This window comes from Pagrus pagrus (assembly GCF_965226575.1).
Source record: "Pagrus pagrus genome assembly, chromosome: 9".
NCBI classification, from domain to species: Eukaryota; Metazoa; Chordata; class Actinopteri; order Spariformes; family Sparidae; genus Pagrus; species Pagrus pagrus.
Window position 1 is genome coordinate 11819888 of NC_140193.1, and position 15169 is coordinate 11835056.

At 40.9% G+C, this 15169-nt stretch overlaps 2 protein-coding genes across 2 annotated transcripts in view; both read left to right on the top strand.

Annotated features, from left to right (window-relative positions):
* epha6 (eph receptor A6) overlaps positions 1-6707 on the top strand; it is a 182396-nt gene extending 175689 nt beyond the window's left edge. Inside the window, exons 15-17 of the mRNA XM_084361638.1 lie at positions 3644-3837; positions 4095-4244; positions 4991-6707. Of these exons, the coding sequence (XP_084217764.1) occupies positions 3644-3837; positions 4095-4244; positions 4991-5105 (459 nt within the window). The 3' untranslated portion in view covers positions 5106-6707. The remainder of the gene's footprint in view (positions 1-3643; positions 3838-4094; positions 4245-4990) is intronic.
* A 4214-nt stretch (positions 6708-10921) lies between these two features.
* On the top strand, positions 10922-13380 carry LOC311262912 (ADP-ribosylation factor-like protein 6; the record flags this gene model as incomplete). Its single annotated transcript, XM_084362663.1, has 7 exons — positions 10922-11044; positions 11224-11274; positions 11374-11435; positions 11557-11625; positions 11714-11808; positions 12682-12811; positions 13299-13380. 7 exons carry the CDS (start codon positions 10922-10924, stop codon positions 13378-13380), a joined length of 612 nt encoding a protein of 203 aa, XP_084218789.1.
* Positions 13381-15169: the final 1789 nt, after the last annotated feature.

Sequence of the window (15169 nt, forward strand, 5' to 3'; positions counted from 1 at the left end):
AGTATGATGAAATAACTCCACCTCATCATTTTCTACCCACTCTCCCTCCTCAATCAAAAAGCTCTTATGTCTCACCGACTTAATCCGACAAGCTTGTGCTGCCAAGTCTTAAATACAATTTACTGCATGTCCGAGACACTTACAGCCAGATTTGACAGAAATTGACTCTGACATGAAGTAGCTTTTGGTGACTTCGAGAAAGAAGTGGTAGAGCTGCTGTCGGGGGAGAGAAGAGGAGAGAATACATAAGTTTGGTGACTGACATCTTGATTTGTGTTTTGTTTGTTTAGATTCCTGGAATTTGTATTTGAAAAAGCATAGCCAAGAGAATAAATTGCACCTAGTAAAACCTACTTCATATGAGATATTGTAAACATGTTTCAGTTAATTTAGGAAAAGAAATACGTAACGCATGATCAGGGGTGTAGCACAAAATTCTCAACCCCCATACCAAGATATTTTCTTGGGGCCCCTTCCTGCATCCCTAGCTGTATGAGGGGCCTGTATACTCAGTCCCCTCCCTCCCTAGACCTACCCCCCCGGTCAGAACCAAACAGAATGTTTTCCTTTGTAGACCAATGGACCATATCCACACAGTGGCCATTTTTGCCTGACATCAAGCTCAGAAATGGAAGCTTGAATGCTGGGATAATGTAACGCTGCTGGGTTTCAGGTTTCAAGTCATATAAACATTGGAAATCTGACAAATTGAAATCATTTCAACACTTCCACATTGATTGGGCAGCTAAAAGATGCATAGTGAAAATCAGCTCCTGTGCTAGCGGTGTAGACAGCTGCACGGCTAACTGAGCTAACTAGCTGACAGCAACTACAGTCGGCAGCAGTTAGCGGTTAATCTGGTGATATGCTGCCCCCTATTTGTTTGGAGTATAAATTCAACTGGTGGCCAGTTCTCGCATGTTGAAACCTTTAGGGTAAAACAACATATTTGTTAAACTGTTATCTAATGTTAGCATACGGCCACTTCCTAGCTAACATTACCGTTTGATTAGATCCCATGCATTTCACTTCCAGGCTTGAATAAATGTGTCCAAGATGTGCGTTGATATTTTAGAATAATTAACTTCTTTCCTGTCGTATAACACGATCAGAAAGTGATCTTGGCTAGGAGGTGGTTGGAAGCTAATGGGTTATCAAAGGTCAAAATATGGCCCGATGTCACTGCTGATTTGCACTATCCATTGTCTGTCTAGCTGCTGATCAGTCAGGAAGCAGTGAAATGACAATAGATTCCCTACATTTATGTGAATACAGTTGAGGGAGCTGGCGACCTTTGACGTCAGACCTCGCTCTCTCCCCTGTTTCTTGTCTCCCTTTGCTATTCAAAGATGAAAAATGCTTAAAACAAAGAAGTACCGAGGTCATCATGAGTCATGTCAGTGCAGAATGTACATCTAATCATTCTCATTTGTGAGAAAAACCGACTCTGACACGGGGTGGACTTTATTTGGATAAACAGATCCATTATCCTGCACAAGTTCAAGGAACGAATATAAAAACAAGCATATTTTCGCTTTCAAATGAGCTGCTCCTTGAAGTGGATGTCTCGGATTCATCACAGCGATCGTTCTAAGAGAATAGAAGAGACTTGTTCGTGTTTCTTCCCCTCACAACCCTGCTCCCTCACCTCAACTCTACAACACACTTTAATATTGACTTCTCAATTGATGTCCTGCTCCACAGAGTAAATTCTGAGTTTGTTTTCCATTCTATCTGTTCAAATGGTTGGCCTTTGTCCTGCTCCCTGGCTGTTTTCTCACAACAAAAGCCTACCTGAGACAGAAGGGAGGGTCGGAGGGATAAAAAAAAAAAAAAAAAGCTGGTGAAATTCAACAAAAAGGAGGAAAATTCTGTTAGAGGGAAAGGAAAAGAGCAGAAAAGGTCAGAGGTTTTGGAGGACTTTGGTCCGGTAGAGGGAGAGTTTAAAGCTGTGGATTCAGTGTGGCTGAGCAACCCACTGATCCCTGGGCTGTGTTCAGGGATTGGAGGGGCCATGGAGGAAGCAGATCCATCCCTCTGTCCGCTGAGTGTGAAAGCTCCACCGTAATCCCCTCAACCCCTTTACACACAGACTCACACGCATCCATACACGGTCACCCACACACACACACGTTCACTGAGGTCACAGGGTTTGGGGAGGATTTGTGCTGTTTGGGAATTGCTTAGAAGTGCTTTCCAAGGCAAAAGGCCAGCCAAGCCACAAAACCAGCCAAACACTATCTTGTCCTGGTCAGCCACTTACCACAGCTCCCTACAACGAGACATGGATCTATACTTCCCCATAGGCGATAGGGAGATCTACTACATGAAGGCTACAGTGACCAGCTCAGATGAAAACAGAATCTACACTTGTATGCGATCCACGTTGGACTTGAATCTTATACTCGTACTTACCCAAAAAGCATTTCATATGATGCTACTCCATCATTTCACCAATTATTTGTCTTATTCATGGTGAAGGATCAAGTGAGTCTATCACTCCCTCTTACAATTGGACAGGCAGAGCTGTTATTAATGTGTCCTAAGGTGGCTAACCAATTTTTCTTACAATAACAATATATCAAATGACAATTGGTACTGTCATGTGTGAAATGGGTCGCTCATAGTAATGTCAGAGAATAATTACCTCTGCCGTACGGAGCTTTATAGAGAGTTTAAGCTCAGCGTTTAGCCGTCTGGCCCCGTTTTGGTTTAGTCTTGTTGCTGTCATAGTGTCGTTTTTGGCTGCATAGAAACCCAATTTACGCTAACTGCTCAGCAAAAACAGTAGGCAGGCAGAGCAAGCGACTAATTGGTGAACACAGTGAAGAATTTAGCAGCTAAAGCAGCAGATATTTCCCTCAGGAGATGAAAAGAGACCTGAACAGAGCTGAAAGAGAGAGAATATTGGACACAACACCAAAGGGATGGTAATGTCGCTTCATAACTGATGTGTAAATAAGCAACTGTTTGCTAACAAGTTTGCCATAAAGAAAGGCGGCAGTATGTCAGTGTTGTGTTAACAACCTATTTCCACTGCACCCAGTCACCAGAATAAATCACTGCAAACCACAGATATGTTGAAACTTTACATGTCTTTACGTTGCAACTTTAAATTTCTTAACGTTCAGTTTTCTAAAGGTCACGTTTGGCCTTAAAAAATCTATTTTTGTCAACACAAACACGGCTCAGCTGGAGATGCACCGAGCTCTCCCTAAAAATATTCAGTGGCTTCTCACTCGAATGTTGGAATGCAGTATCACACTGCGGTCACGATCTTGGCAGCCTTCTCGCCTGTAACTCAGCGTTTCAGCATTATCATTGTGAGCATGCTGCCATGCTGACATTCAGCTCTTAGCACCTCTGTGCATGTGTAGCCAGCGAGACTCTTTGTCTTGTGACGCTACACTTCAGTGTCAAATCTGCACACAAGCAATGTGAATCCAATGTGAGAAAGGGTGCGAAAAGGTGCATTAAAATTGGATGTGTGATTGTGATTGCGTCTGTTTGGTCTGCTGCTCTGAACTGGTTACATGACACACATTTGAAGAAAACTTTTCCTTTCAAGCTAGATAAATTCCAGTTCAGCCGCCGTCTTTCACATTTAGGCTTCATCCTTCATCACATCCAACTGTGCCTCCAGGTGATTCTGTCGATCGAAGAGGGCTACCGACTGCCTGCACCCATGGGCTGCCCCGTGGCCCTGCACCAACTGATGCTGCACTGCTGGCAGAAGGAGAGGAGTCATCGGCCAAAATTCACCGATGTCGTTTCCTTCTTGGATAAACTGATCCGTAACCCCAGCAGCCTGCTGCCGCTGGTGGAGGATATTCAGAGGTACAGTACTGAGGAGTTTCATATTCAAAGGAAATGCACTTTCATCTCAGAGCAGAACTTGAGCTGTTCTCTCTTAAATGCAGGCAGAGATAGTGAGACTTTCCTGGTTAGAAAACGTTAATAAGATGCTTTTACTCCTACATCTAAAATCAGGACCAAGTGTGAGTCACTCTGACAACTTCAGGCCACTTGTCCAACTCTGACGTGCTTTAGAAATACTGGCAGGATTTGATTTTGTTTTGTATTTTTCATCACAGTCTACCAGAGTCTCCAGGGGAGGACATGGACTACCCAATGTTCATCTCCATCGGCGACTGGCTGGACTCCATTAAGATGAGTCAGTACAAGAGCAATTTCATGGCAGCAGGCTACAACACGTTGGACTCTGTGGCGAGGATGAGTGTTGAGTGAGTGGAAGAGTCTAAACACAACCTTTATTAAATGTCATGTTAATAGCAGCAGTAGTGATTTAAATCTGCAGTCCAACAAGTTCAGTGTACTCATTATGACTACTACTCATACTCTTAATGTCTCCTGTGGGTCTAAGAAGGAGCTCTCAAAAGTCTGAGTAACAACCCTGATGATGTCAGAGTTATGTCATCGGGGTTGTTGTAGTTTCAGCTTGAGGCTTTGAACGTCAACGTTCTGGCTGCCTTGAACATGTGAGCTTTCATTTTGGGGAAGTGTCTCAGGTTTTTGGACCGAACACAGCGCTGTGAAACTCGTAATTTGGCTGCGTTAACATCTACGGGCTTCAATAAGCCAGATTAAATGACTGAGCAACCGACAGCTTCTAGATAAATGCCGACAGGGTGATCAAGACCCGAGAGTGGGAGCCAGCGAGAGTCATTTCCTGTGTACAGACAGACTGTGTTAAAAAAAGTGGGGGTGCAGATTTTGAAGAAATGTGTTTTTTATCAGGCATAGTGGGTCTAATGAACGTTGCTATCAAATTGCATGATGGGAAGTGTAGGATCAGGCTCAACTCAGGATATTTGCATCTCTGGTGATTTGATTATAACCATTCATTTTCTCACAAGGTCCCCAACTTTATGTTTTAAATGCATTAATGAATGAATTTAGTTTAAATTCCTCACCAGTTAAAGTGTGTTGTGTGTCTTTGTGTGTCTTTGTGTTTCCGCTCTCGGCCTAGAGATGTGAGGAATCTTGGCGTGGAGCTCATCGGCCACCAGCGGCGGATCATCAGCAGCGTACAGACCCTCCGCCTTCAGCTACTGCACGAACAGGAGAAGGGTTTCCATGTATGAGGACACCCTTTAACACAACCTGGGACGGACAGATAGATGGAGCAGAAGGAAGCGAAGTCTAGACCGTTGGACAGACAGTCTACAGCCTGTGCCTGAGTCATAGCCCCTCATGCAGGAGGTCATTGGACAGACTACCACAGCGGACTGCCCCCCCCCCCGGTCTTCCTCAAATCCAGTAGTAACAGACTTCTTCCTACTATACACCCCTTACCCAGTATACCTGGTTCTGCCAGACTATTACAGACTTTAAAGACTGGCCCAGGCCCTCACTTAGGGGAATGTAATGCCTTGTTGCAGCAGCAGTACTTTGTGTGTGGAGCAACAATATGTAGAGATGTAGATTTGCAGACGTAATCTACTGAACCTTTTGACTCTTTCTTTCGGTCGTTCTTCTTTTTCTCGCTCCGAGTTATGTGCTCATGTAGCTGCTATCGGGTGTGCAATCGAAAAAAATTTTGTCTTTTAAAAAAAAAGTATTCTCAATATTTTTAATTTCGGGGGTTTTAATGATTTATCACAAAGGTTTTGTTTGCATTGCTTCAGTTTACCCTCTCTCCAGAGAATCTGGTACGCTAATAATACTTGAAGAAAGAAGCGAGAAGCGAAGCTACGGAGATGTCTTGAATGTTTCAAAGTGTATAGACAATTAATCGATAATTATTATCATAACCTAATATCTATATATGTGCAGTCCTGTATGTGAAAGCCCTAGTAAATCTGGATCTAATTTAAGATGTTTTATTTATTTAAAGATTTTTATCCAAATCAGCAATACAGTATTATGCAGTCACCTCAGTATCTCAGAGAGAGATCAAGAATCGTGCAATGAGAGACCTCGCGTAGGCGACACGAGGCTCACACCACAACACCTGTCACCCTGTTTTTATGGTCACGTGCTCAGCTTGCAGGTGTGGATCCGTTGCCTTCATATGAACAACCATACAAGTCTATTCTGACAGTGTACTCACAGTTGTGCGATAAGCCTGATTTTTTTTTCTTGGATTGTGAATGTTTTACATTGCCTGAGAAGTACACAATCTCCACTGTCTTAACATATGAATGTTCACAGAAGTTAGATATAAATAGGAGATGTCGTCTGGAAAGTTAACATGGACTTATATGGTTCTTCAGAATTAGCTTCCATTTGCACTCATTGTTTTCTTTTGGCCTGCACACACACACGAATACAGGAAGTGGTTTGCGTTTCTGGGACAAAGTTGATCCAAGATGTCGGAGCGGGATAATCCATCGGATGGTGCAAAGCTACCGGACGTAACTACATCGTGGTCATGTTAAGGTTGTGGCAGTATGTGGCAATACGGAGAACCAGTGTACATAAACGTAGTCTGAAATGAAACGTGTTGGATCTGAAATAGATGATGTCAAGTTGTTGGATGTTTGCCATTGAAATCAACATTTTTCTTCATTGTCTAAGTGAGTGATGAATAGGCAGCGCTGCAGAATAGAAGTAGTAGTCGAGTCCGAAGCAGCAGAAGTAGCTAAAACCTGGTTAGTGGAAACCGGTAAGAAAAGAAAGTAGTCTTGCTTCAGTGCGGTCAGGACAGAGCGGAGGTCCCGAGGCACGTGAGAAAAAAACCTGGTGATTTTGATATCTGACATGTTTATTCATTTAAAACTGGTGAAAAGAAAAGGTTTGCCAGGATAATCATAAATTCCTTGATCTTTTTTCTTTTCTTTTTTTAATCTATAAAACATGTGGAAACAAAAGATTTTGCATTTGAAAAAAAAAATGTCAGGATCATTTTTCAAAGTTTTTTTTCATCTTTGAAAAAGACGGATGAATACGTTTTGGCAGGTGTTTTTTTCTGCCTCCATGCCAGCAATAGCCGTGGCCAGAGGCATTATGTTTTCTGGGATGTCCATCATAATATCCAAAAAAACACCCCGTGGGAATTTCTTCAAATCTGGTACAAACGTCCACTCGGATTCAAGGATGAACTGATCATCGAATCCAGGTTCAGGGAACTAAAATACTGTGTCAGGTGCATGCAATAAAAAAATATTTGGCTAAGTTTAGGAAAACATGGTTTGAGATAAAATAGACATTTTCAGAGCATTAAACATGTGTTACAAAGGAAAACAACTCCCATGTGCATATTTTTAAATTTTTCTTTTCCCTGAGTCGCCTAGCTATGAAATTACAACAACGTGATTGGTCAAAAGGTCACTGTGACCTCACTAAACGCATTTTTGACCATCACTCAACAATAAATATCATATTTAACTAAATTCTACACGTTGAATCGAATAAAATGATGACGTGATGACATGAATAAAATCTTGTAATCTAATAATCTGTATTACCAATTTCTTGCAAGGGGAAAAAACACATACATGAATTCATTTAACAGTGAAAAGAAATGTTACTAATCTACAGTTTTTCTTGACACAGAGCTTTCTCCAGGGTTAGGTTTAGGCAACAAAAATACTCGGTTAGGTTTAGGAGAACATGGTTTGAGTTTAAATGGACTTTTACGGCGTTAAACATCTGTTTGAAAGGATAACTTCTCTGATGTGCAGTCACAGGACCTAACAAGGCGACATCTGATCGTGTATTAGAGGCAGAGTAGGGCACATCCTGCCAAGACAAGCAGTTTGAAAAAGACAATCCCAGCCAAGCTTTTTTTTTTTTTTACCTGTTTTTAAGTAATAAAACTCGAGAGGGGAAACAGGTTTTTTTCTCACTTGCCTCTCAGGGCTTCTGAAGGACAGAGCTGTCCAGCAGAGGGAGGAAATGACTGTCAGGAAGGCCGAGACAGAACGAACATGAACAGCAGCATCATAACTCATCGTGTGCGATTCCAACATCAACAGTAACACACACACACACAGACACACACACACCGACATCCCCACGCAGAATGCCTTACAGTCCGCTAACCATGCAACACAGAAACACTTTAGAGTAGTTCATGAGTTTCCATGCAGTCACAGGACCTAGCCATTAGTTTGAGTTGTATTCCATTATTCAAGAGAGCGGCCTGCCCCTCTGCAGCTCTGGTTTTTATTACAAACTGGGGCTCAGTGATTTATGTCGAAGGCAGACTGGATCTAGATATCTGTGCCTTTCGGTCACAGCGTAATTATGCATCCAGGCCTTCCAGAGTGGGAAAGATGCATCCAAACACACTTATTGCACACACATATTTGCACACACACACACACAAACACGCTCACAGTCACCACCCCCTCTACAGAATATGGAGAATATCAGATGCTGTTTGTTTAGCATGTTCTACTGCTGAGCAATGTTAGGACGTTCTTTTGTACAAAGTACAAGTATACTTATAATTCTTGTATTTTATTTTTCTATAATTTCCAAAGAGATGTTGTAGATCTTGCACACTGTAAGAGGCAGTTACAGCGAATATTTATTTGCAAATAAAGACGAACAGTTCTGGTGGTCGACTGCTCATTTAATTTTGTTTCGATTTTTTCAGCGACGGGAATGAAAACAGAATTGATTCAAAGGGAGAAATGCAATCTTATATCTTTCAGGCTGTGACATGTCATCGTTTTCAGCGCTTAATTGAAGAAACCTCGCAGGGGCCGTCCCTTCGGTGGATACGTCTTCATTTAACGAATCTCCAGAAGTGTCGAAAGTCCTCACATTCTCTACTCAAGTAAAAGTAAGAAAGTACAGGCTGTGAAATGCACTTAAGTGTTAAAGTAAAAAGTATCCCTCGTGTCTGTGGAAAGCTAACTGAACCTCACATCATATTAATATAATTCAAAGACTATTAAACTTAAAGGTAATATCAGTGGGATTTGTTGATTTGTTGAGTCTCATTCCCAGGACGTCAAAGACGTTTTGGGTTGGTAAAGCGTCCCGAGCAGCAAAAAAATGAGAAAATAAGAAACTACAGGCAGAGGGCTGCAGGGTCTGTGCAGATACGAGACATTCACACGCCTTTTCTCTCTGTTTCTCAACTCAACTCAACTCAACTTTATTTATAAAGCACTTTAAACAGCAACAGCTGGGACAAAGTGCTGTACATAAATGAGAAATAGAACGTAGAACGTAAAACATAAAAACATAAAACAATATAAAAATAAAAACAAGAAAACAGTAACCAAGTTAAAACGATAAAACACTAAAACAGAGCAGAATCTCATGCTGGGTTGAAAGCCAAAGAATAAAAATGGGTTTTAAGATGAGTTTTAAAAATGGACAGTGAGGGGGCTTGTCGTACGTGCAGTGGGAGGTCATTCCAAAGTTTGGGACCGGCGGTAGAGAAAGCTCTATCCCCTCTGAGCTTCCGCTTAGACCTCGGTACCTCCAGGAGCAGCTGGTCAGCTGACCTGAGGCACCGGGCAGGAGCGTAGGGATGGAGCAGCTCAGAGAGGTAAGGTGGGGCAAGACCATTTAAAGATTTAAAAACAAATAAAAGAATCTTAAAATGAACTCTAAAATGCACAGGCAGCCAGTGGAGGGAAGCCAGAATGGGAGTAATGTGCTCCCTCTTACGTACTCCGGTTAAGAGGCGAGCAGCAGCGTTCTGGACTAACTGGAGACGTGAGAGGGAGGACTGGCTGACTCCAAAGAAAAGTGCATTGCAGTAATCCAGCCGAGATGTAATGAAGGCGTGGATTACTGATTCAAAGTGCTTTTGTGCAATAAAGGGCTTCACCTTTGCCAGCCGCCTAAGGTGAAAGAAGCTGGACTTAACAAGTCTTGCTACGTCTGCTGTGCGTGATATGTAGCCTACTGAGACGTTGAAATCAATTCAATGACGTAGAATTAACATAATTCCCCTCAAATGCATTAAAACTAAAGTAACAAGCCTGTTTTGAAAATGTAAGGAGCAGAAGGTTCAGATATTCGTGTTAAAATGTAAAAAGTAAAGTACAAATACCTGAAAAATCTACTCAAGTAGCCTACAGCAACGAGGTATTTGTACATTGTTACTTACCACCTCTGCAGACCTCAATGAGTTAATTTTATGTCTTTAATCTGCTTTTAACTTGAAATATTCAAGTCAAATATATCAGACAGCTGGCACCTCTGTAACCAGGCAACTGTCATTCAGTGGTACAGCTGACTGACGACCAAAAGATGGTGCTGTCGGACCGCTGACCAGCACAGACCTGCTGTGAGACACTGAACCCCGGCTATTTTTTTATGAAAATGTCATCTTAGATACATATTATTTGCATTCTTAGTTATTTTAAACACATGTTGTAACATTGCAGTTACATATCCAGAGCTTATAACACGTCTGTATACATGTATGGGTCCATAGTGACCAAATTTGACCTGAATGACCTCTTTGTCCGGTTTCACTGTGACATAGACCAGTGGTGGAAACAGTGCTGAACCGCTTTACTCAAGAACGACTACAATCAAATCAATGACAAGTACTTTTAAAACTGCCCCAAAAAAATGACTTAATTACAGTCATTTCACTAGCTGTAATTAGTTACATCCACCCCTGAGAAACAACACTTGAATCACTGTCACTGTGACACAAGCGGACACAACAGACTGATAGTGGCAGCAATTAAAGTACTGTAAGGTAAGACGGGGGGGGCCTGGACAGCTCCATACTCCACGATCAGGTCACCGGGTGTTTTACAGAGCTTAATTCGCTCTAATAGGATTACCTGACACAAGCTGGGATACTCAGGCGGCATCTCAGCTGTGACACCACTCACAGTCAGAACCGAGAACACACCATCCACGGCTATGTTTGTCACCATTGTTTGAGAATTGCAGTGTATTTAATTCCCACGAGTTAGGACCACCTATGGGGTGATGTGTTAGTTTTTAAACAGTGTAGTGTTAATCGGGCGCAATGGGGCTGCTGGATAAACTGTCGGGCTGGCTCGGCCTGAGGAAGAAAGAGGTCAACGTCTTGTGTTTGGGACTGGACAACAGCGGCAAAACGACCATCATCAACCAACTGAAACCTGCGAATGTAAGCTGGGCCTTGCTGTGAGCTTTGTTAAAGACATTATTGTGGTATTTAGAGGCTTGTGTGTACTATGTGTTGTCCTGGGTACACAAATTGTGACATTAATATGCTAAGTATTATGAGAAGGCCTGTCAAGATCTCCTCTATTTCACTGCAATCATTCACTGATTGCTTGTTTTCAGCATTCGAATCATTTAGGCCCATTCTCAGGAGAGTGGAAACATGCTAGTCAGGTAAAGCCCATATCATACTTTCCCTCATTCTGTTTCCTTGTTGACATACTTTTGCCGTTACTTGTCTGTTTTTTTGTGTGTGTGTGTGTGTGGATGCAGACGCAGACACAAGAAATAGTCCCAACAATTGGCTTCAACATTGAAAAGTTCAAGAATTCAAGGTAGAAACTATCAACGTTTATAATGTGTATTTACCACTTTTTTTAGACGTGAGATTAAAATGGCAAACGCAGCAGGAAGTATCACTCTAAGCTGTTTTTTTCTCCCGCTCTCTGCACGCAGCCTGTCTTTTACAGTCTTTGACATGTCGGGGCAGAGCAGATATAGAAACCTGTGGGAGCATTACTACAAGTATGAAACACATTTTCTTTTATTATCAAAACACGTCGCATTAACATGACTGATAGTCAATTACAACTTCTCCTCTTGTCCTCCTCAGAGAAAGCCATGCCATCATTTTTGTCATCGACAGCGGTGACAAACTGAGAATGGTTGTTGCCAAAGAGGAGCTAGAAATTCTTCTCAATCATGAAGGTACAAACACCCGCAGTACTGCTTGACTAATGTTGTATAAAGACACAGTACGGATACTTTTTGTAGCCTTTCCAGCAAAGAGTATAACTGACATGTGGCTTTAAAAATGTTAGCAGGCATGGTTCAGGATTCATATTGTGAAATCTGTGCCATAATAGAAATAATGCAGTTTTAGTGAAAATGTTATGTTGGTTTATATATTGCATTTTACTATGTTGTGATTTGTATGGCTGCTATCTTGCCCAGGTGTCTCTTGTAAAGGAGACGCCTGGGACTTCCTGGTAAACTAAAGGTTAAATAAAAACATTTAAAATGCATTTTATTGGCATTAGTATTACTATGAGCAACTTCCTGGGTTTCAGTTGTTAGTATAACATTATTTTAATCCAGCATATTTGTGTTTTCGGTCCAGTAAAACACTTCAGCAAGGTGCATTGTCCACACTGTACAAATAACAATTTGTGATGTATAGATAAAAAATCAAGGTAAAACTATCACTATCACTATTTTTTCCAACTCTGTTATATCATTTGTCAATTACAACATATAACATTAATACAGCATCTTAATGCAAAACAGATAATGTAACCGAGATTTTTCTGGCAGTTTTGTCAAACCATTTCTGCTTCCAGCTTCTGAAATGTGATGAGTTGCTGATGTTCTTTGTAATGTATGATTGCAAATGAAGAGTCTTTGGGTTTTAGACTGTTGGTTGGAAAAAAGAAGCAGTTTGAAGCAGCCACTTTTGGCATTTGACATGTTATAGCCCGAACAATTGAATGATTCATCTTGAAAACAACATTTAAAGTCTTCAGCTGCAGCCCTCCTCTCGGCCGATGATTCACTGGTCTTCATGTCCGTCTTATCATCCAGATATCCGCTGCAAAAGGGTTCCAGTGTTGTTCTTCGCTAACAAGATGGATCTGGACGGCGCCATGTCTTCTGTCAAAGTCTCACAGATGTTGAGTTTGGAGAACATCAAAGACAAACCCTGGCACATCTGGTAAAATATCTTTCAAAACACACCAGCACACTGTAGTTGATTGTTTCTTGTTTCTGTGACTCCATTATTGTTAAATATTCACCCTGATGAAGGGTAAAAGGTCATTGTTGTGTTGTTGTTCAGGAAGTGCACTCGGATTCAATTGCGTGAATTGAGCCAAGCTCTTTTACATCTCCATCTGCAACATTTTGTGCTTCCAGAGCTACGGCTTAAAGTCTTAAACCAGACCAGGTTTCTTCACTTCCTGGGTCTGTTCACTCGTCCTCTTTCATAGCTCAGGTTAAACATTACGAGGAGGCACAGCAACAAGCAGTGTTTTTAGACACGTGTGTTTTCCACCCTGTTTACTCATTAAACAGATGGAAGGCAGGTGGATTAAGAGCTAGACAGCTTTTGAACATCCAGGATCGGAAGAAAAGTCATGAGAAAGTGAATGTGTGCCACGAGGAGATTAACCCCTGCACATCTCCTTGTTTATCCCGTTTAGTGCCAGCAATGCCATCAAAGGAGAGGGCCTGCAGGAGGGGCTGGAGTGGCTGCAAGGTAACGTGTCCGCTCAGTACATTTAACATGTTAACTTCAAAGAAAATGCTGTGTTAAACTGTGCTCATGTCAATGTGTGAATCCTGTCGACCACCTGCATTAAGACAAGTCTTTTTTTTTATACCCACAGAACAAATTAGACAGTAAGTATCATTATAATGTATGTAGCCACATGTAAAGTGATCGTGGTTGTAGATTGTATCTCAGTGACTCTCTGGATGGGATTTAAGTCAATGGGAAGTTAAATGAGCCAACCAATAACAGTTATCTGTGTAATTATCACCCAATGACAAAAGCTACAGAAATAAATCCCATCCGAAGGATGTTGTTTACACTGTAAATCTTTTGGTAACACTTTATATTAAGTCGTGTTGATGAAGGTTCTCAGTCATCCAGGTCACGATACAGCACCTAGATTTACATTAAGTCCTTGTATTAAGCTTTAGTTACAAGCTAATAAGGCCTCATAAGATGCTTATTAACATTAATAAGACAATGAATGTTACATTTAGATTATAAAAGTTATAAGCATTCAAAAAAATCTTGTCTTGATTGCAGACTTTAGACCGAACCAAACAAAAAATACAAAATGCTTTAGTTCAAGTCAAATACATGTAAAATACCCAAAATGAGTGATAAAATGTACAAGAAGAGCAGATTTAAAATCTAAAATAATAAGCAGTACAAAAAAAATGTAAACTAATAAAATAAGCAGGCACGTTGACCTGATGGCAAAAGCTGTCGCCTTTAGTTTTCATTCTAGGTTCATAAGAGTTTAGGTCTGAATTATAATCTGCAGCCAGGCCATGAAGAGCTTTAAAAGTGATCAATAATGTCTTAAACAAATTCGTAAACAAACAGGGAGCCAATGTAAAGAGGTTAGAACAGGTGTGATGTGATCGTACTTCTTAGTTCTGGTTGAAAGCCCAGCAGCAGAGTTCTGTGCAGTCAGTAGTCACTTTCAAGATTTTGGATTAAGACACAAGAAGAGGCTGTTGCAATAATCAAGGTGGGATGAGATGAGACAAACTTCATCCAGCGTTAATTAGCAGTTAACTTTGCTTTCGTGCAGCTGCCGGATCTGAAGCAAGAACAGTGTCTTGTTCTGGTGAAAAGATAGTAACAGACATGATTTATGCTGTTCCCAACACTTATTACCCTTATCAACAAATTATTAATACTATTAACTACAGCTCGTTACAAAGACCTTCATAAAAAGTGTTATCAAATTTAAATGTAAAGCTAATGTGTACACCGCATGTTAGTGTCCAAGGTACCCACCCACAACCAGATACCATAAAATATATATGTATGTATCTATATTTCTGTTTTTCTCCTGTCAGATCATATCAAAACAATGAACAAATGACTGACTGAAGCCTGTGACCATGGACGCTATGTGAATATGGTAACCGGATCTCATCCTTCATCACACTTGATGTTGTAGGCCTTAAACTTCAATGTCAAATAGCCTAGTACTTCCTGTGCGTGCTACGACTTTGACACCATGTTTTGTTGAAAAAATTTTAAAAAATCCTGCAAATAATATAAATGATATATGATACTCTGTAGTGATTATTTAGAGCAGCCTATAATAGATAATTATCTATGTTAAACATTATTATGACACAACATACTGTACTGAAAATACCCTCAATTTTTATTTCTGTAACATTTCAACCTTTTTATTTGAAGCTGCTTCTTTTGTATTCTGTGACACGTGCTTTCATTTATTTAATCGACTGAACTTTTTGTTGAAAATGCTGTCAGTGCTGAATATTGAACTACCTGGGGAAAAATAAAAGCTTGTTACTT